At 38.3% G+C, this 24,064-nt stretch overlaps 4 protein-coding genes across 7 annotated transcripts; 1 reads left to right on the forward strand and 3 right to left on the reverse strand.

Moving 5' to 3' along the window:
• Positions 1-712: 712 nt before the first annotated feature.
• Positions 713-11,161, reverse strand: ndc1 (NDC1 transmembrane nucleoporin). Its single transcript, XM_084732927.1, has 18 exons — positions 10,999-11,161; positions 9,408-9,528; positions 9,216-9,317; positions 8,611-8,785; positions 8,391-8,523; positions 8,064-8,172; positions 7,451-7,502; positions 7,204-7,336; positions 6,662-6,754; positions 6,479-6,560; positions 5,525-5,686; positions 5,179-5,439; positions 3,353-3,465; positions 2,447-2,497; positions 1,800-1,863; positions 1,615-1,715; positions 933-1,093; positions 713-838 (listed from the first exon to the last, which is right to left on the reverse strand). The coding sequence occupies exons 1-18, from the start codon at positions 11,035-11,037 to the stop codon at positions 775-777; spliced, it is 2,016 nt and encodes a 671-aa protein (XP_084589053.1). The 5' UTR covers positions 11,038-11,161; the 3' UTR covers positions 713-774.
• Positions 11,162-11,409: 248 nt separating this feature from the next.
• Positions 11,410-13,676, reverse strand: LOC146317884 (uncharacterized). The gene has a single exon (XM_084731446.1). It carries the CDS (start codon positions 12,324-12,326, stop codon positions 11,568-11,570), a length of 759 nt encoding a protein of 252 aa, XP_084587572.1. The 5' UTR covers positions 12,327-13,676; the 3' UTR covers positions 11,410-11,567.
• A 118-nt stretch (positions 13,677-13,794) lies between these two features.
• yipf1 (Yip1 domain family, member 1) lies at positions 13,795-20,040 on the reverse strand. Of its 3 annotated transcripts, none has more exons than XM_084731445.1 (10): positions 20,021-20,040; positions 18,780-18,903; positions 17,942-18,099; positions 17,742-17,822; positions 17,550-17,637; positions 17,211-17,327; positions 16,925-17,091; positions 15,802-15,984; positions 14,997-15,103; positions 13,795-14,689 (listed from the first exon to the last, which is right to left on the reverse strand). In XM_084731445.1, exons 2-9 carry the CDS (start codon positions 18,811-18,813, stop codon positions 15,017-15,019), a joined length of 915 nt encoding a protein of 304 aa, XP_084587571.1. In that variant the 5' UTR covers positions 18,814-18,903; positions 20,021-20,040; the 3' UTR covers positions 13,795-14,689; positions 14,997-15,016. The 3 variants fall into 3 exon arrangements, with proteins under 3 accessions (XP_084587571.1, XP_084587569.1, XP_084587570.1); XM_084731443.1 differs by lacking the exon at positions 20,021-20,040 and adding an exon at positions 19,198-19,335; XM_084731444.1 differs by lacking the exon at positions 20,021-20,040 and adding an exon at positions 19,031-19,050.
• Positions 19,497-23,225, forward strand: lrrc42 (leucine rich repeat containing 42). Of its 2 annotated transcripts, none has more exons than XM_084731441.1 (7): positions 19,497-20,415; positions 21,312-21,443; positions 21,898-22,019; positions 22,129-22,214; positions 22,295-22,408; positions 22,544-22,628; positions 22,738-23,225. In XM_084731441.1, exons 1-7 carry the CDS (start codon positions 20,027-20,029, stop codon positions 23,031-23,033), a joined length of 1,224 nt encoding a protein of 407 aa, XP_084587567.1. In that variant the 5' UTR covers positions 19,497-20,026; the 3' UTR covers positions 23,034-23,225. The 2 variants fall into 2 exon arrangements, with proteins under 2 accessions (XP_084587567.1, XP_084587568.1); XM_084731442.1 differs by having other exon boundaries at positions 21,901-22,019.
• Positions 23,226-24,064: the final 839 nt, after the last annotated feature.

Below are 24,064 nucleotides of genomic sequence, written 5' to 3' on the forward strand. Positions count from 1 at the left end.
TGTTGGCAGAGAACACATATTCACACACAGCTGTTACCAGCCACACTATAAATCCATACTCGATCTGGCAGCCTCACTTCACACAAACAAAACAAATATACAACATGTACAAATTAGTCTGTAAATCTGATTGGAGAACCTGAACTGATGTGCACAGCTCTAAAACTGGTCCTCCAGGCTGGTGTCTAGAACAAAACCAGATCTACAAAAACAACACACTCAGATACCTGTGATCTGAAACTGAAAATCTGATAACAAAAAACACAGCTTCTTTCTCACTACTCTGACATATCGTGCCATCTCTCGCTCATCACACCAAAGGTTTTGAAATCACAAAGAGGAAAGCAGACGAAATATGAAACCAGAAAAAAATGAGTATAAATGCAGCATGAGTAGCCCTTTACAACTCATCCCATTTAACAAGCATGATTACTTGATATGAGTTTCTTGTAATACAACTTGGGGGGGAGGGGGGGAATTGGAATGAGTTGTGTATTTTTTTACAGTACGCTAGTTTAAATCTCCCAAACACAGGCGATAACAGCCCATCTCAGTTTATCAGCTGGGCTTCCTGCCTCATGCATGTTGGAGATGCAATCTATTCTATCAAATACAATCCACCATGACATAGTGCAGACATAAATATTAAAAGAGGCACGATCATGGGCTTTCACTTTCACCTCATTTATGCTAGCGCACGCACACACGTGTGCACACACAAATCACACACACAAATCACACTCATAAGAATCTGAAGGCAAAGTGTCAGCTGTGTTATTCCTTGTACTCCAGAAACTGCTGCAATCTTTTCCGGTGCTCTGCAGACATCTTAACAGCTCTGAGGATTTGAAAAATAAATATCAAAAATGAGTGTATTCAGTATACTTATTTTCTGGCATTTGAGGGAAGTCAATTTTAATGAAAGGCCTTACGTTAAATGCTTTCCAAAAGTGGTTGTTATCCTGTAGATGGCAGTCTTGAGTGTGGCCCTGAGAGCAAAGCGCAGTGTTTTGTAGGTGGAGTCTCCCATGCTGCCAGTGGACCTGACAGGCTTACTGGAGGCATGAGGCAGTTTGAAGTGTCGATCTACTGCCTGAACACGAGGAGGACAGGACATGACTGCTGTCAGTGGGAGTGCAATGCTCAGCAAGAACTTTGGTCATTTTGTTTTGCCTCCATCCACACTGCAGTGTGTGTAGTGATGCTCTGGTTGTGTGTACCTGTTTGTCTATGTCACTGTGTACTATATCAATATTATTTCCAATTTTTTCCCTGAGGTCTGTGCTTCTTGTAAACAGTTAAAGGTAGTCTTAGTGCAGAAACACTTGAGAAATTCCGTCAGATAAAGGTGCAAAGGTGTTTTTTTTTCATGATTTAGATGAACTGGTCCTTTTAACTTTCTCAAATCTTGGCAAACACAAAGTAGTGCAAAGTTTCTGTTTGTTTTCAAGGTACAAAGTTCAGTTTAAGGTTTGTATTGATGGAATTCAAAGCCAATTGTCACACTCAAATACAATACAGCTGACCTATGAAATATGATGATTGTTTTTTTTTACTTTGTTGCTGCGCCAATACGTACTCTCAGGGTAGCAGCAGTAAATCATGACAGCTTACCTCTTGTAAGCCCAGCATGCAGCTGAGAATACTGCTCAATGTAGTCTGTACAACCCCAAACTGGTCTTCTGTGAACGAGGCTTGAACGAGGTAAGACAGCCCTGAGGGAGGACACAGTAATGTAGTAATGTATCAACAGGTCATTTCCACATCACATGAACATGAAGTCCAGCATCTCTTCCTACCTTCTAGAGCCCAGATGTGAGCCTGGCTGTCTGCAAACAGTGCTTGACTGGAGGCTTCTGGAAGCTGAAAGAGGCGATGTTGATTAATATGAATTCTCTACTTAACAAACTGATGCACATTTACAGTGACTGAGTGATGAGTTAGGGAGTGGACATGTTTTAGTGAGACCATACTACAACGTGCAAACATGATCAAAGCAAGATACATAAACCTCAAAGCAAAGAAGACTAACCAAACTACTTTCTACAAATAGGAAATGGTGCAGTGCAACTGTTATATGTTTAGCAGTGTCTCACACTTCTAATGTGATCACAAGCACATGATTTCTCAACATTTGGTTAGAACAAACAGTTTTGACAGTCAAGTGATTTACAAGACAGGTGTGTTACACAACTCTTAACAGGCAGCTTTTAAAGCAATTAGTGAGGCTCACTGTAACAGCTAGTGGGATGGAAAAGAGCTGCATTTAGTAATATCTACACAATCAAACCCTAAACCAGCAGTGCTGAGTCAGTTATGTCTACAGGGCGAGGGTGCTAGATTAGATCTGAAACCAAGTGGAAATCTACTAGAGAGCATGCAGGGAGCCCCAGTGTTCAGAAGCCTAAAGAAGACAGCATGCACATGCCACACAACATGTCCTTACCTTGTTAAACAAATACATTATCAGCACCCGCTTTGCCAAGAAATTTTTAACCTGAATGAGACAGTTAAGTGTAAAGTTGTTTTGCTTTCAAAACTACACAAGAAATATGCAGCACAAAGGCAAGAAACACTGGCTTTTCACACTTAACCCTTGGCTAAAACCATCTCTGCAATTTTAGCTCAGAACAAATGTGGATGATTTGATCTTCACTTTATAAAGCGGAAGTGATCAGTAAAAAGAGAACCACGTTGCAGATAAGTGCAGAAGTCCTGAGAGGCAAGTGATCTATTCTCTAAGTCTCTTTCTACCCTGTGTGGCATGAGGTGCACCACTACCTCCTCTTCACAGGACTAAAAGAATTCATATTTTCTTCCAGGTGAGTCTTAATTTCTCATGCAAGTACTGTTGTATTACTGTCAAGTCTTTTTTTTGGCATGAAATATGTTTTAATGAAAGCCTGTTGTCCTAGTGATGCACTGCAGCCTCTTGTGGCTGAAATGAGTATTACAATGACAAACAAAGAACAAGGACTAAGAAAAAATCTTTGTTAAAACCTGTTGGCATGCCTCATTTCTGAAGCACACCTCTGTGGTGCCAGAAGAAAGATGATTGGTGCAACTGAGCTGTGAATGAGGAATGTAGAAAAAAGAATCTGAAGAGCAAATGCAACTCTGTCCTTTTTCACACTGTGCACACCCTGACCAATCACTGCATGAAGCAAAGGTGACTGTCAGGTTGTTGGTTTTGTGGAAGTCATAAAAACCAGATGAGACAGAGATGATAACCTCTGTATGACCACTAATGTTAACCCAAGGTTAATATATGTTAAGTATGAAAAGCCTTTGGTCAATGTTGTATAAAACATCTGTATTGTAACTCTGCAGAGCAACAACAAGACTGAAGTACCTGCTCTTTTCTGTTCTGGAGGAACTGAGCCAAGAGACTTGGTTTAGATGGTTCCTGCTTCGGACTGGGAACTGAGGCAGGAGAGGACTGAGGACTGCCATTGACCTGTGAATCTGCACAGAGACAAACGTTAATCACAACTGAACTGTCAAATGATCTGGCTTCCCTGATATCATTCATCTATCTTCTACTGAACTCACATGCACAAGAGCTGCACGCAGGGAAATGTCCCTAGCAGCCTCTCTAATTATTTAAGTAAATGATTAAAGAAAACACTCAAACACAACACATAGTAAAAGCTCTGGAGGCTCTGTTTTTAAATCTGAGACAATAAATGGTTCAGGTGGTGGCAGGTTGACGAGTTATGTGCACATGAGGATTCAAATGAAGTCCGAGCCAACCTGCTCATAACTAAAAATCACCACATACAACTTTCTTCATTTATTAAAGATCATTTTGTTTTCATGATTTCCCATTACTTTTTAAAATCATTATTATCATAACTTAAGTCAGATAGAGGCGAGTCTGTCAGTGAGAAACACTTTTTACATTATTTATCGTCATTTCATCCAATCACATGTGAGGCTGATCATTCTTGAGCATCGGGTTTGATACGAGTTACATTATTTTACTTTTTCCCAGAAACGTTTAGTCCCAACAAAACATTTCTATTGTCCAAAATACACAATAATCATATTCTGAATAATTCAATAATGAATTCCCAATCAGAATATCAATAACCACAGACTCATATGATAAATAAATAATATAAACACATTCTGTATCAGATCAGGACACAGTACAGTCTAAATGCAGACTGCAGGTTGTTTTTCATGTGCAGGTGTTTGTTAAACAGGGAACAGGCTGTTGCTCTGACATTGATGATGACTGTGAGTCTTTATTAATATTAACACAGAGCACATATGTGCAGACAAACGCCATCAAAAGTCTGCACAGCTGTTACAGTCAACTGACAGCTGAGCCAGCTTTGATCAGCTGTTTCCGTCACCATGAAGGGACGTCGCTTCATGTGACGCTACAGAGGACAGGACGTCTCATGTCTCTTAAAACACATTTCCTCAAGTCCTCTCACGTCTCTCCATGAATGCTCGGTGGGAGGGACAAAGACGGATGGACGCATGGATGAAATTTAAGAGACCTGGGTTGTAACCTAAATCTTCACTGTAGATCCTTAGCTTGGAGTCACGTTTACGTGGCCGTGCAGACCTTGTGATCTAGGTGTGTGTGTGTGTGTGTGTGTGTGTGTGTGTGTGTGTGTGTGTGTGTGTGTGTGTGTGTGTGGTGTAACGGTGTGTACACACAAGTGAACAGTGTCTGGGCTTTAGGAGACTTGTGTTACACAGACAAGCAGTATGAAGGTATTTTATGTTTCTTTTTTTTCCAGTTGTTTTTACCATTTGAAAACTGGTCACCATTCACTTCAATTGTTTGGGAGATTCTGCAACACTGTTTTCCTGTTAAACTCCAGCAGTTTTGTGGACTAAAAAAACTAAACCCGAACTTCAATCAGCATGAGGGTGAGTAGATAATGACTGAATTTTCATTTTCAGGTTAATTATTCTTTCAACATTAGTTTCAGAGCTACAAAGTCCAATAAGTTGAATTTTGTCACTTGCCAAAACATCTTGCCATCATCTAAAGGATAAGTCATGTTCACTATTACCTTGTATGCACACAGTATTTAATCATTTTTAGTATAAATGGTCTTGCAGTGCTATAAATTTTTGGCAACTATTTAGCTGAAACTGGATCTGTATGTGTCTATGATCTGAGTGACTGGATGTCTTCCATTATTGTCCCCTCACCTGTGGAGGTGGACCAGAGTTTTGGGCCTCTCCTCATGACGTGTGGGCTCTGCACTGTGCCGAACCACGGCGAGCATTGTTCCACAGGAGCAGTAAGACGCCGCAGGCTGGGAGACGCAAAAGGGCTGTCCAGGTCAGGAGTGAACGGTGCCGTCAGAGGGCTCTGAGGACCACCAGCGATGGAGCGTGCAAAGACAGAAGCTGGAGTTTTCAGCAGTACAGACGGCTTCGGGCTCATCAGATCATCAGTACCTGAGGTTACTTTTAAGAAGACAAAGAGCAACAGAAAAGATAAAGGGGACTGATTGTAAATGAGTCGGTTTCTTTGGATTTTATAGCAACAAACCTGATGTATCAGATGAAGTCTTCCTCTCACTCCCAGTGGACAGTGATTTGACCCTGCCATTGGTTGCTACATTTTCATGATAGGCTATAAGTCTCTGCGTCAGATCAGACAGCAGGGACAGACACTCCTTACTGATGGCGTTCCAGTTATGAGGATGGCCCCCTGGAAAAGACAAGAATATAAAGAAACATATTTTAATGTTTCACGCTCTCTTCTAGAGACCTAGAGAGATTTCTTGCCTTTTTTTATGTAGTTTTAATATTGTTTTTTTATAGTATTCCACCATTGTATTTTATATTGTTTCTTTTGGAAATCCCTTTGTATTCCATGTGAGGCTGGTGCTATGTACATAAATGCATCATCTTATATTGACCACTGCTGCTCAAAAGCCAATAACACAAATAGTAGCCTATAAATTTGCCTACAGACAAATCTAGACTAAAATTTTACATACTAAAATGTATGATTCACAGTTTGAGTCGAGTTTGCAAGGATTAATAATTGTCACAGACTTTTAACAATACTATGTCTTTAAGTCTTTAAAGAGAATCACAGCCTTTTTTTGCAAACATAATCCAGACCAGCCTCACCAAAATAGTCAATTTGAAAAATAACATGATCCTGAACACAATGACAATGTAATCTGTTTTGGGGAGTTCTGATATGCTAGTGGGCCAGTTCATTCTCAGCTAAATGAAAGTAGGAGAATGCTGAAATAATTTTCCATGACAAAATAAGATTTTCCACTACAATCAACATTGCGCTCATTTTCCATGGGTTTTCCAAAGACAAAACTGGTCAATTGATGTGTGAGACCCCTGCATTTTGCTTTTGGTGTAACCTAATTAAAAATGAAATCTGAATATTTGAAGTGTGTCAACATTTACTTGAAAGAGGAAAAATTAGAAATAGTAAAAGGTAAGATGTATTTTCTGTGCAAGCAACATGGCAGACCTGGCTGACTCAGACTAAAGACCTCACAGCGTCGTGATGGGGAGTGTTGAGACAGCAGAGCCAAGTCCTGCAGAGCTAGGAACTAAAATTTGGGAAAGACAAGTTACAACACACAAATCTGATGATCAGTAAACATGAAAAAAATCAGATACTTGAAAGAATCTAATTTTGTGTTTTATCTACCTTCAATATCATTGGCTGCTTGTCAGTAAGAACTTTAGGAAGACAATGGGGGGCGTCCTCACTGAAAGACGACTGCACAGGAAAACTGTACACCTGCAGGAACCACAGCAAATAAATCATTACCTCAAAGTCAAGTTTTACAAGAGACATTTTAACTGATCACTTCAGATAAATTCTGAGATGTTCACCATGAATAATCCAGTTCAGTCTGGTGTTCTGCAGATACTTGAACATTCAAAATAATGACAATGCTGCCACCTACTGTCTCTGAATAATTAAAGGCAAGCAGAGGTCATCTTTGTAACAATATATTCTATTTTAAAGCCAATCAGAGCCACAAAACTGGCAGTCAGATTTGATTATGCCTGCCAAAGTCAGGTAAGAAAGGGCTGATCAAAAAGAAAATTTAGAATGAATTAAATGAGACAGAAGGAAACCAATAACAAAAATTGTGAAATTTTACTATGACTATAGCACAATGAGACATTTACTTTAGGAAAATTAGGGCTCATTTAACTGTTGTCTTTTACTGACACTCATACCTCAGTGACAAAGATCCTAAAGAGCAGCAGTGTGATGTGCCATGTGAAGAGAAGGAAGCCAGCACTGAGCCACAGGTGGTAGAGTAGGGAGAGGTCCAGCAGTCCTGCTATGCTGTCAAGGGGGTGAGCAGAGCTGGAGGTGGAGATTAAGCACATATAATACATTACGTTAGTGCTTTATATTGGTCCAGGAAGCAGCACAGTGTGGCAGGGCCAAAAAAAAAAAAAAAACAGAATCCATACTGACCTGTTCAAGTGAAGATTAAGTGTTTTACAAATCCATGCTTTTGGAATATATCCTGTTAACATAAAAAAAAATACATATGTTGACTTTCATGTTGTCTTGGTGTAGAAAAAGACAAGAGCAAATTAAAAACAGGGCTCAGGTAATATATGTCTATAAAAACAAGACTGTTAAAAGCACCAGTGTTGAGGATTTAGTTGCATCAGGTAATGAGCTTGCAGATTGCAAATTGCAAACACTCACTCTCCCCTTCCATGTGAACAGAAGAACCTACAGTGGCCATGAAACTCACACAAAAGGCTGCATCTTGAGCCAGTGTTTGGTTTATCCATTCTAAGCTACTGTAGAAACACGGGTGGTATATCATGGCTGCCTCCATAGAAGAGGGCTCACACCCTCTGTATATATAAACATAAACAATTCTCATTTGCAGGTGATAATACACTATTGAAAGCATACTTAGTAATATTATGTTCCATTCCTGCCGTATTCTGCCAAGAGATCCCCATAAATCTTACACACTTGACCTCCAAGAGGCTATTTGGGAGAAGACTTAACGTGAAAGTGCTGGAGCTCTACGTTACCCAAGTTTCACTTATAAACAGAGGTCACCTACCCAAAAAGAAATACACTACGATGAAGTTCCTGATGGAGTAAAGTGCTTGAGTGGCGCTGCATTTTACCACCAAAGGCAGGGATCCCTTAAAGCGAAGGTATTTGTATTGCTGGGGACAAAAAACAATGAGTGAACATCAAGTCTAGCCATAAAATACTATTTTAAGGATAGTGACAGGTATTTTGCTTTTGCAAAGATTGGGTTGGCCTGTATACTTGAAGATATAAGGGTTTAAGAAACCTGCATCTTACATGTTAATTGGCAGATGCGTAAATCATCAAAAAAGTCATCATCAGTCAGATAAATAAGCAAAGTCATAGCACATACGTGAACAGTTTGGAAAGAGACATAGTTCATGTTGTAGATCACACCCAGCAGACTGTGAGAGAGTCCCACAAAGGCTCCAGCCAGCAGGAGGATGAGGTGATACTCATTCAGACACATCTGAGGGGAACTGTTGCTGTTAAAAACAAATTAAAACAATTAGACTACAGATGAAGCATGTGAAATTCAACATTATAAACAGTTTTATGTGGTAGCTGCTCACCCATCACTCTGTGGAATGGGGTATGCAAGCGTTTCGTATCTTCCCCCAGTGGTGATGGCACAACACCAAGCCACAATTATTCCCATGATACAGTGGGCCAGGGAGCTAAGAAACTGACGAGGGTGGAGCAGCTGACCCAGGAGGGCGATTTTTGAACAGGCAATAGTCGGGATGACTGAAGAGAAACAGAATAAACAACAGAGTTACAACCAAAGACAAACATATGTGCAAGCTATCGAAATTCTCACATTTTGCTAGACAGTAGACACTGTTGCCAACAATGAATTATATGAATGTGTAGGTATATTGTTTACATTCAGTACTGACAAAGAATGCAACTTAAGCAACACACCTGTATATGTCATAGATTTATCTGATTATATTGCATGTACAGTGCTAACAAAATTAAATCAATGTTAATCAGTTAATCTTTTTATTTCGTCATTTATCAAGATAACATGATACAACATAACTCATTACACTTTCACAAATGTTGATTGCTCTATTAATGAATAGTAAATTAGCAGTTCCCACCTATCACAAGGCATCCTTCTATACAAAGCAAGATGTGAGTAAACAATTATAACCAGCGTCCTGCCACTCACCTGTGTAATACTCCAGGTTCAGGAACCCAACCATGAGGATCACTCCACACAACAGGATAAATGAGAAGACGGCACTTGCACTTGTTAAGAGGGACAGGCATTCTGCATGTAAAAAAGAAGACTGTCTGTAGTAAGTGTCACACAACTTCTGACAGGAAAGAATCAAATCTCAAAATGACCATGGTGACTGACCTGATATCGTTTGGATGGGGTGGAAGAGACTGAACCTGCTGAGGATTGTAAAAACTGCTGTGAAGGGTGGCAACAACAAGACAGCCCAAGCAATACTCGCCGCAGCTCTCCAGCAAATCACCTGAACAGAGGAGTCAGTTGTTATTACACATAACAAACAGATTCTCATTAACTGACTTTAACCAAGGCCACTGTTACGACAGATATTTAAAACTGACAAACTATTCTGCTTAGCTGCCAATATGTTAAAAAAAAGAAATTTCCATTCTCTGCAAAATGCTGCTGCAACATTGTCAAGATCTACAATGTAAACTTGAATGAGACTGAATGCAGTAACAGTTTCAACAAGTCATAGACTGTAATATTCACTATATTTATATGTTTTGTGTTTTGAGATAAAATACATATACTGTAATATTGATCCAATTAGTAATTTTAAAAATATTTTCTGACATTTTATAGGATAAACAATTATTTTGATAATGAAGAAAATAATCATCTGATGATTTCATAAAATTTAAGTTATTTGCAGATGCCGATCCTAATATTTTTGTTTCTTTACAGTACTGAGCATTTCCTCTTTTTATGTGTACATACATTTTGGAAAGAGCTAATCTGGGTGTCTTTTAAAGCTGAAAAAGTACTTAAACATCTTGATCAAGCTTATTATAATCGACTACAAGTAAAATCTAAATCAAGGAATGAAAAAAAAATCAGTTAACTGAAATTAAAAACACAACTAGACTTAAGAACAAAAAAGAAAACTAACCAAAACGATACAAATCTAACTAATTATGATTAAATTTACATGAAATATCTTTATTTTAAGTCCGTCAATTTGGTCAAATTTGTCAAAACAATAAGCATGAGGAAGCATTGCTGCATATGCATTAGACTCAGTCATGTTGACAGACTGAGTGAACTACAGAAAATGTTGTCATGTTATTGAATTACCTATTTCGAACTTATTAAGTCCCTGCCAAATACCTCCCATATAGTAATTTAAAAAAGTTAAACTAATAGTGAAACTCGTAAAAATAACTAAATAAGATTTTCACACAATAATAACTACACTGAGACGATCAAACCCACTCTAGCAACCAACTAATAATCAGTTGAATTGAACATATAAGCATAAAACATATTTTTGATCAATGTATTGGATCAATCATATTCAGGTATGAAACTAGACTACCAGGTTATTTGAAATTTGATTTATTTCTTTCAACATAGTTCATTCCATATCGAAGTTTAAAATTAAAACTTCGTAAGATAATCATAAAAACATAACGTTAGCTATTTTGCTCTTGATAGTCCCATTTATTTTTTAACTCACTTGCTCTGGGTCTTTTTTCAGTTTGGTAACTTATATTATTACATATATAGTATATGTGCCATAGTGTATGTTTTTTTTAGTGAAACTGTACTTCATTTCTTGCTCTGTATCTTGTTTTAATATTTTGTGTCACTTAGCCAGAACTAATGTTAGCTTCGCTCACATCAGCTAGCCTAAACAGACTTAGAGTTAGCACGCTAGCACACGCGATACAGTTTCTCTTTCATGAATGAAAAATTAAGCATTAAGACTCACCTTACGAACAAACCAACAACTTTGCTCTGTAGAAAACATGTTGTTCGCACAGATGGAGAGCCTCACAGCAATAATATTCTCCTTGGCTCCTGCTGTCAAACTATTTTCCGTTTACTTTCCCATATCGCGCCACATGCATTCAAAGGACCTCTGAAGGACCCCGACTTATAGTTGTCCTGACCATGCCTGCTGCCAGTTTAACAGCCACACGAATTTAGTTTTATGAGGTTGTTCGACAATAAAATATGAATAAATTCGTACTCTCTGGCCAATGCAAACTTGGTTAAACGGAATAAGCTAATAAACAATAGTATTTAAACGCTATCTGAGATTAATGTTAACTGAAATAGATCTATAAAACACTGAAATAACTGCATTATCACTGAATTAAATTACACAAGGCACAAAGACAAGCCATAAATCTGCTTTTCAGTGTTTAAATATTATATTATTTTACTCATTTGTTTATTAACAGATATATTAAACATTAGTCTAATTATCATTTGCTATATCTCTGCTTTATTTTTTTTAAATTACAATGTTAGTGGCTATCAGTCAATATATCAAAATCAGTTCTGAATTCCTTTGGTTTCATCATGCAGGAAAGCTTTCTTGTCATGATGATATCCATTTCCATAGGTTGGAAAGCTGTGTTTATCCAATACAGTCTTTTTCTCATGATCCCGAGAGAATGGCTTCGTCTCAAAGGCATTGACTGGGAGCTTTTGGGATGATCCGATGGACATCTCAGTCTGAATTGCTTTATGGACCAATGGTTTTTGTCCATATTTCTGAGCTATTGCAGGGAGAGCGAGCTGCTCCCTCTGAGACTTCTTGTCTTCCCACAGCTTCAGCAGACGGCGTTGATTATTTGTCATATCCTTGAGATTTTGCTGCAGTGACTGCACTTGATCCTCTAAAAGTGTTTTAGAGGTGACTGTATTTGCCAACTCTGATGTCAGATCATCAATGGTCAGACTCAGTTTCCCAGCCTTCTCCACCAGGGAGCTGCACTCACGCTCCTTTTCATGCAAGTCATTGATTATGTCCTTTGTGGTCTTTCCATTGAATTTGGGGCTGCTCTCAAGTCCAATCTCAGTGCGTAGAGCCTTCACTTGTTTCCTCAGCTCCTTGTTGTCCATCGTCAAGGTCTTGAGTTTCTGTTTCAGAGCCTCAGTTGAACGCATCCTTGACTCGTACTGTCTGAGTTTCTCTCTGAGGACACTCTCTCTGAGCATGGCATCATCTCTTTCCTTTCTGCATTTCTCCAAAAGTTTCAATGTCTCAAATTTGGACACTTTTTCACCTTTCCCATTTGAGCTGGCCATCCTACAGTACAGTTTCCAAATTACTTTAATAAAATGATTGTTAAAAAGGCATTTTCTTTTGAAAAATGTTATTACTCACAAGCTTTTCAAATGGTCCTTGAGCACTGTGTTGGTAAATCCACTTCACAAACATGAGCACCTACACACATGCTGAGACTGAGGCAGGTGACATTCCTCTAACAGGGTTATCTGTTTGACAGGCAGCTCCTGTGTAACTCAAAGCTGGGGCTAGAATGACCATTAATTAGGGCGCCACCATCCCTTTGACACCGTTTCAAGTGACACAATTTTTTCCCCCTAATTTGTTAATTAATCGAAAAACTTTGCCCTTGTTAAATCAATGGAAATATTAAACCCAGACTTAACAGATGTCCCCTGCATGTAAGCTGCTGCCTGCATGTTGTGAGCTTGTAGAAACAGGCTTTACATACATAAGTAACATTTTCCACTGCGGGTGATCTGTGCATCCACACAGTGACGAGGTAGATTCTATCAGTTTGCTCGACCACGCGACAGTTTAGATGGATGAGTTGGAAAAACAGCAGCAGCAGCCAAATGTCCACTTTTAAAGTTAGACACTCTCTTTGAAATTATACCTATTAGTTACGATCTCTCCCTTAAATATTTAAAATGTCCAACTGTTGAAATGTGGTGGCAGCCTTTGATGCTGTCAGGAGCTGGTGGAGAAGAGTCACGTTGCTGACACGTGTGGGGGCTGGGGTAATTTAAGGTTGTCCTGCCTAAAAGGTTAGGCTTTACTACAAGAAAAATGAACTTAAATTGTTCACTGACCTCTTGAGCATTTATATGATGCAGCCACTATACATTTTCACAGGGATTTTTGCAGCAGATACAGTTTTATAGATGGAAAACATCCAAATGACATGGAATGCAGATGCCTGTTATTCTGACAGTAAATAACAAAACACTGCAGTGATCAGATTTAGTGTGCAAATACTAGAATTTAGTAGCAAAAAGAGAGACAAAAAATGTTGATGTTACTAAAAGGAATTGTAAAGATCGATACCACTCTCATATATTTGAAGCTATAGCTACCAACTGGTTAGCTTAGCATAAAGACTGAAAACCGGTAGAAACAGGTAGCCTGGCTCTGTTAAAAGGTAACAGAACCCACTACCAGCACCTCTACCAACACACTGCATCTAATTTAGTTGATCCATTTGACTGTGGCTTCACTTAAAGGGATAGTTCACCCAAAAATGAAATTCAGTCATTATCTACTCACTCTCTTGCCAATTGAAGGTTGGGTTTAGTTTTTTAGTCCACAAAACACTGATGGGGTTTCACAGAAAAAACAGTGTTGCAGAGTATCCCAAACAATGGAAGTGAATGGTGACCAGTTTTCAAATGGGGGAAAAAAACAGGCACATGTGACTCCAAGCTAAGGATCTACAGTGAAGATCTAGGCTAAGAAATATGGTTTAAATGACGTCTTTCAAGTCAAGTGTTGTGTTTGTTTGTGTTTATTGTTGTTTGTCCCCTTTATGTCATGTTTTTGTTACTAACAAAGAGAAAGACACAAAAAAAACATGCCAGTTTTATCAATCTTACAATCTAATCTTGTGAACTATTATTTTAACTTGTGTAAAGACAGTACACAAATTATATGTTAATAGAGTTTAATTTGTGATTGAACATAGACTCCAGGTTGACTATGAATTGATCGTTGTCATAACAATTATGATTAATAAAGGATGGGCATTGTTTCCCATAAAAAAAACTTAAAGAGACATTTTATCAAATGCAGTTTGTCACAATAAAAACAAATGAATTTAAAAAATAGTTACACAAGCTGTAAATGCCTTGGACATCAGAATGGGTCTTTGGCATTAGTTGAGGGCACTTATGGTTATATGAGTTGATGGTAAATACAAGAACTATTTGTACAAATCCAACCTTTGAAGATCTTACCAACACCCATAACTGTTGTGCTGTTCATACAGAAAATCCTTTACACAAACTATACAAGCCAGTTCCCATTAGCAGAGTATAAAAAATGCATATACAAGATGCCTTTGATGACACCAACTTTACTATACAGACTGGTTATCTAAATATTTCAACATAAGATCTATTAAGCGGAAAACTAGCATACTAAAAGAGACCTGACGTGCCGTGTAACACCATACCCCATTTATCTTTAAGGAAGTTTAGAACCCATCCCATTAGAAATAACATACTTGGTACCAGTGTTGTTTTTCAGAGGTCACGCAGTTGAAACAAGCGTACACACAGGGTTTTAAGGTCTTAAGCCAGAATGTCCGAGTGCAGGTGAAATCCAAACGACCCATGACTTCACCGCCACAGCAACCCGAGTCTCTCTAATAAGGCAACAGGAGAACCTGCAATTTAAAAAAGAATAACACTTGCTTTGGGAAGGAGAAATCATGTAAAGGAAGTCCGGTGTCAGATGTTCAGCTCTAGTAGGTCACAAAAACACACAGCCAAACCACAGCCACTAAAATAGGCCAGCAATGCAGAGCTGCTACTAAAATAGGAAGCCATCATTACAAATACAACTGAATGTGAATACAAAAACAGCCATGAGAAAGTACAAAGTGGAGGAATATGACTTACAAGTATCAGGTTATTAGTGTATTTGTACAGTGGGATCATGGCACAAAAAGCTTCTGTGTTGCCATTGTTTACCTGCAGACAATGAAAGGCTTTCATGTCGAAGACACTGGCTTGACCACCTGTGTTGAAGCAGAAATTTCTTCTGGAACTATCGAATCTGGTTTGCTAAAGAAGTAAGCCTGTAAAAGAAAACACATAAGGAAAAGAGTGTAAAACGACCAGACAAAACGTGATTACAGTATTATGAGAAACTACCAATCAATCAAGAGCGAAAGTCATTGTGTCTGTGAGTAAGTGTGCAGCAAATGTTCAGTGTACAGGAGAGTATACAGCATTCCTGCAATCCATTCATCTTGGTCAGCCTACAGACATGTAGACTAATTACACGAATGTGACCAGACACACGATACCTCTACGGCTTTGACCGTATTCATATTAAGAACGGCACTAACAGGCCGTTCTCACACCAGTTAGCAAATGCGGTCACAGTTTCCAATGAAGACAGTCTGCCCAGAGGGAGTAAACTTGACACTATCAGGTATAGTTCATTTCCCAGAAACACACAGGGAGAGACACGCAAAAATGTCTTTGTAGTGTAGTGTACAGTCTGTGATTGACATAAACATGTTGGGTCAAAGTTTGGCCATGCCACTGAGATCACTGAGGACAAATTGGAGTGAGTCAATCATTGTTGTTATCTATACCAGGCAGCTTGAATCAATTAGATTAGTGCAGATGTAGTTTGCCAAAGCAGGACAATGGATGTTGTATCTTATTTCGGCAATTAGATTTATTTTCCATATCTCTCAAATTTGTAATTAATCCTAACAGGAAAGTGATGTAAAAGCAGCTTCATAATTAAAATGAGTATAATTACCTTACAACCAACAGCGAGCAGAGCGTTGAGCACAACAATGGCTGCCATGATTGTTATGATAACTTTGGGGTGGTCGTCCCTGACAGCAGGCCAGAAAGTCATCACCAGAACTGAGCCAGAGAGGCATAGAGCCACAATGATGGTGCACCACCTCAGCCATTCATACGGGAGAATCCATAGGACCTTATGTAAGAAACAACAGTATATTTTATAATGGCCGTCTCATTTTATGAGAGCTATTACAAGACACAAGCAACACTCTAAAGAATTCCTGATACAAGGGAAAATAAAATAAGTATTCATCTAATATCAAGATTTGTAATCTGTAGCAGACACATTGGATGGTGAGTAAAGGCATTTTGCTTTACATGTAATCGTTCAATACGCTGTTCTAAAATCAGTTTACAAAGCATATTAAAAAATTCACCTACACTGTGTGTAGCTACACTATGCACTACTTACTCCTGCTTGAGTAATCTTTGCCATAACCTACAGTCCCAAACCGGTTTAGGAAATTAGAGTCTTTATATGAGGGTTGTTTATGATTAATTATTAACCTATTAATCAACGTTAAGAATTTGACCAATTAAAAATTTCTACAATGTATGTTTTATGTTCCATTTCCCCACACCTCACAGGTGTTTTCATGGTACGGTTTAGTCAGCCGTGTTAGTGTAGAAATGGTAGTGATTGCACCCCATTTTACATTATTTTGTTTGCCGGAGCCGTATGTTGAACAGGGCAGGTGGACAAGAGCAGCCATTTTTGAACAAAAGCCTTATGATTGTTTTACTGATTGGTTCATTTAAATTGTGCTTCCAAAATTAATGTTTCAGAAATGTTTAGATAAAACTTGAGCTGAGAAAAGGGCACTCATATTGTATCTTATTAATGATTAATCAATTGATGATTGTTAATGGTTTTAACTACAGGATAAGGAAAATACAGTAAGAACCAGTAGACTTAAGGCAGAGTGCCACTGATGGAAAAGAATAGGGACTAACATGTTTTTGGCTGTTGCTAACTACAACAAAAATAACATATTTAACACCAGTGTAATAATTAAAACATGGTATAAATGGTTACACCTGTAATTCAGAGATAAAAAAAATTCAGGTCTTACCACTGCTGGAATGTAAATTGCAAGGGAATATCCATACACACAGACGATTTCCATAAAGGAGTATGACACCAAGTTCATGATCTTGTTATTTCTCCACAGCAGAAAACCCCAGAGGGCAAGAGGCACCAACCAAGCATAGCTGAAGATCGCTGTTGCAGCTATGGACACTAGAAAACGCAACAAATTCAAAAATAGAAGTGTTTTTTTTTTATAAGAAATGTGCAGCTTCCTCTTATATTCAACCCGAACAAGTGAGCTATGACCACCAAAGAATAACAGCACTCACCTTTTCGAAACTCTGGGGTATACTTGTGCTTTGGTTTGCCTAAGTTCACCAGAAAGTTGGAAATGTTTCCACTGATGGCGATGGCAAACACAAGAGTGGTACAAATCCAAAATGGTCCTGAAAGTACAAATATCAAGCATTAGAAGTGAAATTTGTGCGTCAATTTACTTTTTTTTAATTCAAATATAACAATAATAATGTAATATAATGATCATTACAAATTTACAAATCTTAAGATACAGTGCAGAACAGGAAAAATAATTTTCTCGTTTCCTAAATCAAAAAAATGTCTGACAACATCTATTTAGGACATAAACATTGTATTTCTTCAGTGCTAACCATAAAGATCAGGATTTCTTCGAAGGTAGACATTAATAAAGTTCTTTCCTGGCCATGGCACCATTGATCCAATGATTCTCTCCTTCACCTGAAAGAGATGTTTACAACAATTACACATGTAAAGCATCTCATATTACAAGCCAAATTGCCAAAGTGGTTGAAAGTCATTAGAATCTCTTGTAAATATATTACATGATGGGTCTCAACGTCGAAGAATTTTTGGTAGTACTCAAACGTCCAGAACGGGGCACTTTTCTTTTGCCCTGAGAGAAGCTTCAATGGAGAAAAAAAAACAGAGAAAAACTAAATTAATCAAGTATTTTTGATGCCACAACATTTAATAGTTCACAAAAAATCCACACATTCTCTGTAAGTGTTAGTCTTGTCCAGACCTCTGTCTTGTCGTCACTGGCTAGTGGGTCCTCATCATCACCATCAGGAATGAAACCAGCATCTTTTCTCTGCTTCTCAGGTTTGACATCTTCATCTTCAATGCTAATGGTGACTGCATCTCTGTTCGCTTCTAACAGATTGCCAGCTTCTTCAAATTCTATTTTCATGGCAAGGAGAAATGGAAAATATTAATCAAATATTTTGACAGCTTTTTTTTAAGGGAACTAGCCTTTATTCAGATCCCCATTAGCTGCCACTAAGGTAGCAGCTACTGTTCCTGGGACTCGCACACAACAAAACAGAGCATATAAAACATGATATATAATGCATTTTAAAAGTATCAATATTAAGGATGCATGGTATGATAAAAAAAAAAACTCATACTGTGAATATTTCGACTGAAACTTTGATTGCAATAGTGGAATGATCCTTTTTGCAATCGTCATTGTCATTAATTGTGTAGCCCTAATCAATATTTACGCACATGATGCTCCACACAAGAAAAAGTCGAGTAAAAAACGTTTGATATGTTATGACTGACTTATTTATAAGACTAAAGTAGTTGTAAGAGTTTGTGTTGCAATTTGTGTGGGGTCATGCCGTCTAATACTTCTTCTTTTCTTCTTCTTCTTCTTCTTCTTCTTCTCATACATTCTTCCTCTCATTTTTTAACATCATTATCAGTACGTTTCTCTCATTATAGCTACCAAAGGCTGACCAACAAATTCACGCATTGCTGCTGGCAATGCATCACAGTGCAGAGAAAGAGAACAGTAAAGTGCAGCATCAATGATGCACCTTCGCTTCCTGATTACACTTAAAGCTGTGGAGACCCACCTTGAAATTGAAATGGATCATTTGCCGACGCCATTTACACAGATGTACTGTCAGTGACGAGGTTCTCTCAGGAATTTATCGGCAAGTTAATGTTGCACTAAGGCAACAACTTGATCTTAGAAAGCTGTAAAGGAAAGAAACGACATTAATTTGAGCTGCAAAGCCTAGTTATTGCATGCCTTTGTGATAGTTTCAAGCGCTATAAACAGTTATGAGCAATACAGTAAAAAAGAAACAACGTTAGAAGTTACCTTAAGTTTAGTTAGCTACCAAGTCCTCACTTGACAGCTCATCAACACACAGTTAATTAACGCTATATTAAACACCTTACGTGACATTAGGACTGGAAAACATAGCAAGTGTCTCAGTTATATTTAAAAACCCAGTGCAAAGTTTCGTTAAAACAACGTATTCTTACCAAATTATCTTCCAAAACTCATGAAAATCATTTCACTTCTCTCAGCTAGGTTAACGTTGCCGTGGAACAGGACATACTAGTCATGTAAACAAGACTTCTTCCTGTTACTAAACAGTTTCAAAGTAAGGGTTTGAACTCTTAAAATGTAACGTACAATTGACAGTGTCCTGGTGGGTTACACGCCATGCTTTTCAAATTTTAGTGTAGTGTAATTAGTGCTACCTATTTAGTATTTGGGGATCTCGAAGCAGGTTTCTATTCGTGGTGGACTTTTATTTTGAAGTTAGCGTCATGCAAGGACCACAAGTGGGTCGTGTCTAGAAGGGAACTCTAGACCCGCGGATGATCTCGCAAGAGTGATCGTCTGAACCTAAACCATGCTTTTCCCCTAAGCATAACCAAGTTTTTTCTGTCCGTTAATATGCCCAGATTGTAACCACGGCGCTGTTACATTATACAATAAAGTTTGTACAAGGTGCACAATCAATAGAGTACAAATCTCGCGAGAGTTTCGTAAAGTAAGGGTTTCCTTCTAGACACGACCCTAGAACCGTGATTACTTGCACTGTGGGTTAGACTAAATACTTGAAAAAAAGGCAAGTTGTAAATAACTTGGCGGAATAAGACGAGAAACGATAAAAGACAATACGCGGTTCATACTTATGGATCCTTTTAGTCTTGATTATAGCTTAGTCAGGGACCCACAAATTGGCTAACTAGCGAGCTACCTTGACTTTTTGTATTGTTTCAGGTGTTAAACTAGCAGACCAAAAGTGCTCGAGTTAATATTTTTATCTTCTCACAGGTAAAAGAGAAGTGTGACCTTAGTATGGACAACAGCACAATTTATGTCCGAGAAAAAGGCAGCCTTCGTCGTGTCGGTGACATAGTCCTGGCACAGCCAAAGCCAGTGTCATCATGCAGAAGGACGAACCCGTTTGTGCTGAGAAAAGAGCACTTCATGTTCACCTACAATGCAGAGGGAAGTCTGAGATACACCACAAAATCCCTCTTTGACATCACTCTGTTATTCGTGGCTGACAACATTCACCACGTGGACTCTCTGGTGGGCTTCCCCGAGCAAATAGGAGACAGACTGTTCGCAGCAGCAGAGGAGAATCGTGTATTTTTAAACGCAGACGTTTCTGCAAAAGCCCTGCAGTTATTCAGCGATGCATATGGTGACATGGTGCTTGGATCCCTCTGCCTGAGAAATAGGTAAGAAGTTATAGTGCTAAAATACCCCCAGCCTCCCAGTCAGTGGTGTAAAGTTTCAAAGTACATTTACTCAAGTACTGTAGTTTTAAGCTACTTGTACTTTACTTGAGCAATTCCATTTTATGTTACTTTATACTTATACTCTTCTATATTTTAGAGGGAAATGTTGTACTTTTTACTCCACCACATTTATTTGATCAATTGAGTTACTAGTTACTTTAGTGGTTCCAAATCATTAATAAAAATATTAGCAACAATTAATATATATTGAGAAAATTGAGAAATTAAAATTAGCCCCACCATTACCAGCAACAGTATAATCATATGTGCATTAGATTAAAATGTTTTAATTTATAATAATCAAATAATATAACATGCATTATTCTGAAATGGGACATTCTGCATAACTAGTACTTTCACTTTTGGTACTTTAAGTTTATTTTGTACTTTTACTGGAGTAAAGTTTTGAGTAACAGAGTATTTCTACATTGTGCAGGGTTCTTACAGGTGCTGGAAATCTTTAAAACAATGAAATTTCAATGTAGTGTTTTCAAGGTTTGAAAAGTGCTTGGATTTTGGATAAATTGCTTGAAACGGCTTTAAATTGTAACTGCACGACTTTCATAATAAATTGCTATCTGACTCAGTAGTTTGCTTCTTAAATAAATAAAATATGTCAGAGAGAGCCTAATTACTTTGATCTGGGCAAATGAAATAATCATTTTGAATATACCTATGTATATAAATATGTGATTTACTGCAGCTAAGGTGATGGAAAAGCTGAAAATTCACCTTGAAAATTGAAAATTCATAAGTGCTTGAATTTGACTTCCACCACTGCCCCCAGCTTTCTTTGCCAGACACAGCAACATCTCTTGTCGTTTTAATTTGTGCAGGTTCCCACTCTTGCATGAGAGGATGGATGAAATAAAAACATTTCACAGTTTGAAGTCTCTGGATCTGTTTGGCTGCAGACTGGGTGATGATCATGAGATATTCCTGCATCTAACATCCAGTTCATTGGCAAGGTAACGTGATTTCTCAGTCCCAAAGACATGATATGGTGAATTTGAGGTGCTACTAATAGAGGGTGGTGCTGTGGTTAGCACTGCTGCCTTACAGCGAGAAGGTCCTGAGTTTGAATCCCCTAATCAGCTCGGGGGCTGGAGAGTTTGTGGGTGGGACAGGGCCTTTCTGTTCAGAGTCTGTCTTGTGTACCTTGTGTCTGCGTGGGTTCTCTCGGGCTTCCTTCTACAGTCCAAAGACATGCAGATTAATTGGTCACTCTATATTGCCCATAGGTGTGAATGGTTGTCTGTCTCTGTGTCAGCCCTGCAATGAACTGTTGAGTTGTCCAGGGTGTAACCCGTCTCTCACCCAGTGTCGCCTAGGATAGGCTTCAGCGCCCCGTGACTCTTCAAGGATAAGCGGTTATAGACAATGAATGACAGTTACTCATACTTCTGTGTGTGTCTTCTTCAGCAGCCTGATTCAGCTTTTCATCGGTGGCAACAGTTTGTCAGATGTTGGCATGCAAAGATTGACGGCACCCATCCGGATGATGAAGAAGGGACTGGACTGTCTGCAGTTTCTTGATGTTTCCTGTTAGTACCAAAATATTATCTGCTTTTATTTTGTTTTAGCAGCACGATCACCACCACCTCCAAGTTTTAAGAATTGAGATGCTGATCAATTATTCTATTTCTTACACAGATAACCCTATCTCAGAGAGAGCTCTCAGATATCTCACTTGCCTCCCCAAACTTGAAAAACTTGATTTATGCGGGACCAGTTTGAAGGTATGGCAGTAATGATTGTGTGTAAGACTTGGCTGTAATTTACTGTGTTGCTGGCATCTAAATGTAATTTATACCTCCAGCTTAACACAAGATTGAAGACAACCATATGGGACCTGCTGGGGCTCATTTATTCTGAGAAACCACTGGACACCTTTGATCATTCAAGATGTAAAACAGAAGGTTGGGCAGAGCAGGTAAATATTTTCAGACAATGATGAAAGTAAACACGTGTTTCTTTAATGTAAGCACTGTTCTTTAATTCAAGGATAAATGTTGCAGATGTAGCGCTGTTTGACATCTCATAAACAAATGCATTGTCTCATTTTCAGGTTGTAAACCAATGGGAAACAAATGGCTCACAAATGACAAAACAGAAGAAAATTGATGAATCCAGAACATCGGCACTTCGCTTTTGTGAGTTAATTTTACACTACATTCACATTGCAATAGGCTATTTGTAAAAGTCAGGTTTCTTTAATTACAAATTATCTAAAATTGACTTGAAATTGTTTTTGTTCTCCAGTTGGCAGGCAGAAGTTTGTCAGAGACGTACTGAATGCAGCACCCCTGATATGTGACAGCGAAGAAGACACCAAGAGAGAGAGACTGCATTTCTACCGACCTGCGGCAAACATTCACGTGCCAGAGAAACACACTCCTTCCGCAACAAACCATCAAGCAAAGCCATCCTGGCACAATATCAAAAAAAGGCAGCGTCAGTCAGAAAGGTCTGACAGTTCAAGTCAAAGTCCTCCAACAAAACATTTGTCCTCATCAGCTCTCACTGTAGAGGACATTGACTTGTTGAATAGCTATTAAAGTATGTGTCCATCTAGCATTGTACAGATCCAAGCGGAGAGCAGCCTGAGCATGTTGGTTATCAGGTATAATTTCAGCTCAGTTGAACAAAAATATTTTCCAAGATGATTCACACATCTAAACTAAAAAGACTTTCTTGGCTATCAGTAGCATTGTTTATATATTTTTATAAATAAAGTTGAGGATCTTGCATGTGTCCGCTTCCTTGATTGTCATTTTGCTGTTTGGAGACTAGAGCTGCAACAAAAGAACATTTTCATCAGTTAATGTGGCATTATTTTCATGATTGGTTTAGTCTATAAAATGTCAGAAAATTGTGAGGGGGAAAAAAGTGAAAAATGCTCATCACAATTTCCCAGAGCCCAAGGTGAAATCCTCAAATTGCTTCTTTTTTTTTTCCAACCAAAAGCCTGAAACCCCAAAACTCTTCATAGTATCACAAATGACAAAGAAAAACAGCAAATCATCATATTTAAGAAGCTTGAACCAGCAAAAGGTTCACATTTTTACTTGAAATTATTAAATTATTAGAATAGTTGGCAAATAATTTTCCTTACTACTATTTTTTTGCAGCTCTATTGGAGACACAAACTAGATGATTTTTAGACAAGAGTTCATCAGACCAAATCAACTGAAAATGTTTGGAAATATGCAGCACTGACGCACCATATCAACAGACATGATAAAGACCGTAAGGGGGTTACCTTATTACCTTCTCTCAAGGCTTTGTTTTGAAGAGGGTCGCTCTTAAAAGTTTGTGTTCCTGTTTCTGTATTTCCAAATTACTTTTTTCCTTTAAGACTGTATCAATTTACAAATGCACTCCTATAACGTTGTCACAATGGACTAGCAGAGCTGTCTTTTTTTTTTAATTTTCTTCTTCCTTGTCAAAACTGGGTGCCCACACTGCCCACAATCAGAGCACCTAAAGTTGGGTCTGAGAATGGGTGTGTTGAGCTTGTAGTGGCTAATGTAGCCTCAGCTGGAGTGGAAATAACAATTTACAAGTAATGTAATTCACTACGTATTGT

Source organism: Lutjanus erythropterus, chromosome 12 (genome assembly GCF_056507025.1).
Source record: "Lutjanus erythropterus isolate fLutEry1 chromosome 12, fLutEry1.hap2, whole genome shotgun sequence".
Lineage (NCBI taxonomy): Eukaryota > Metazoa > Chordata > Actinopteri > Lutjaniformes > Lutjanidae > Lutjanus > Lutjanus erythropterus.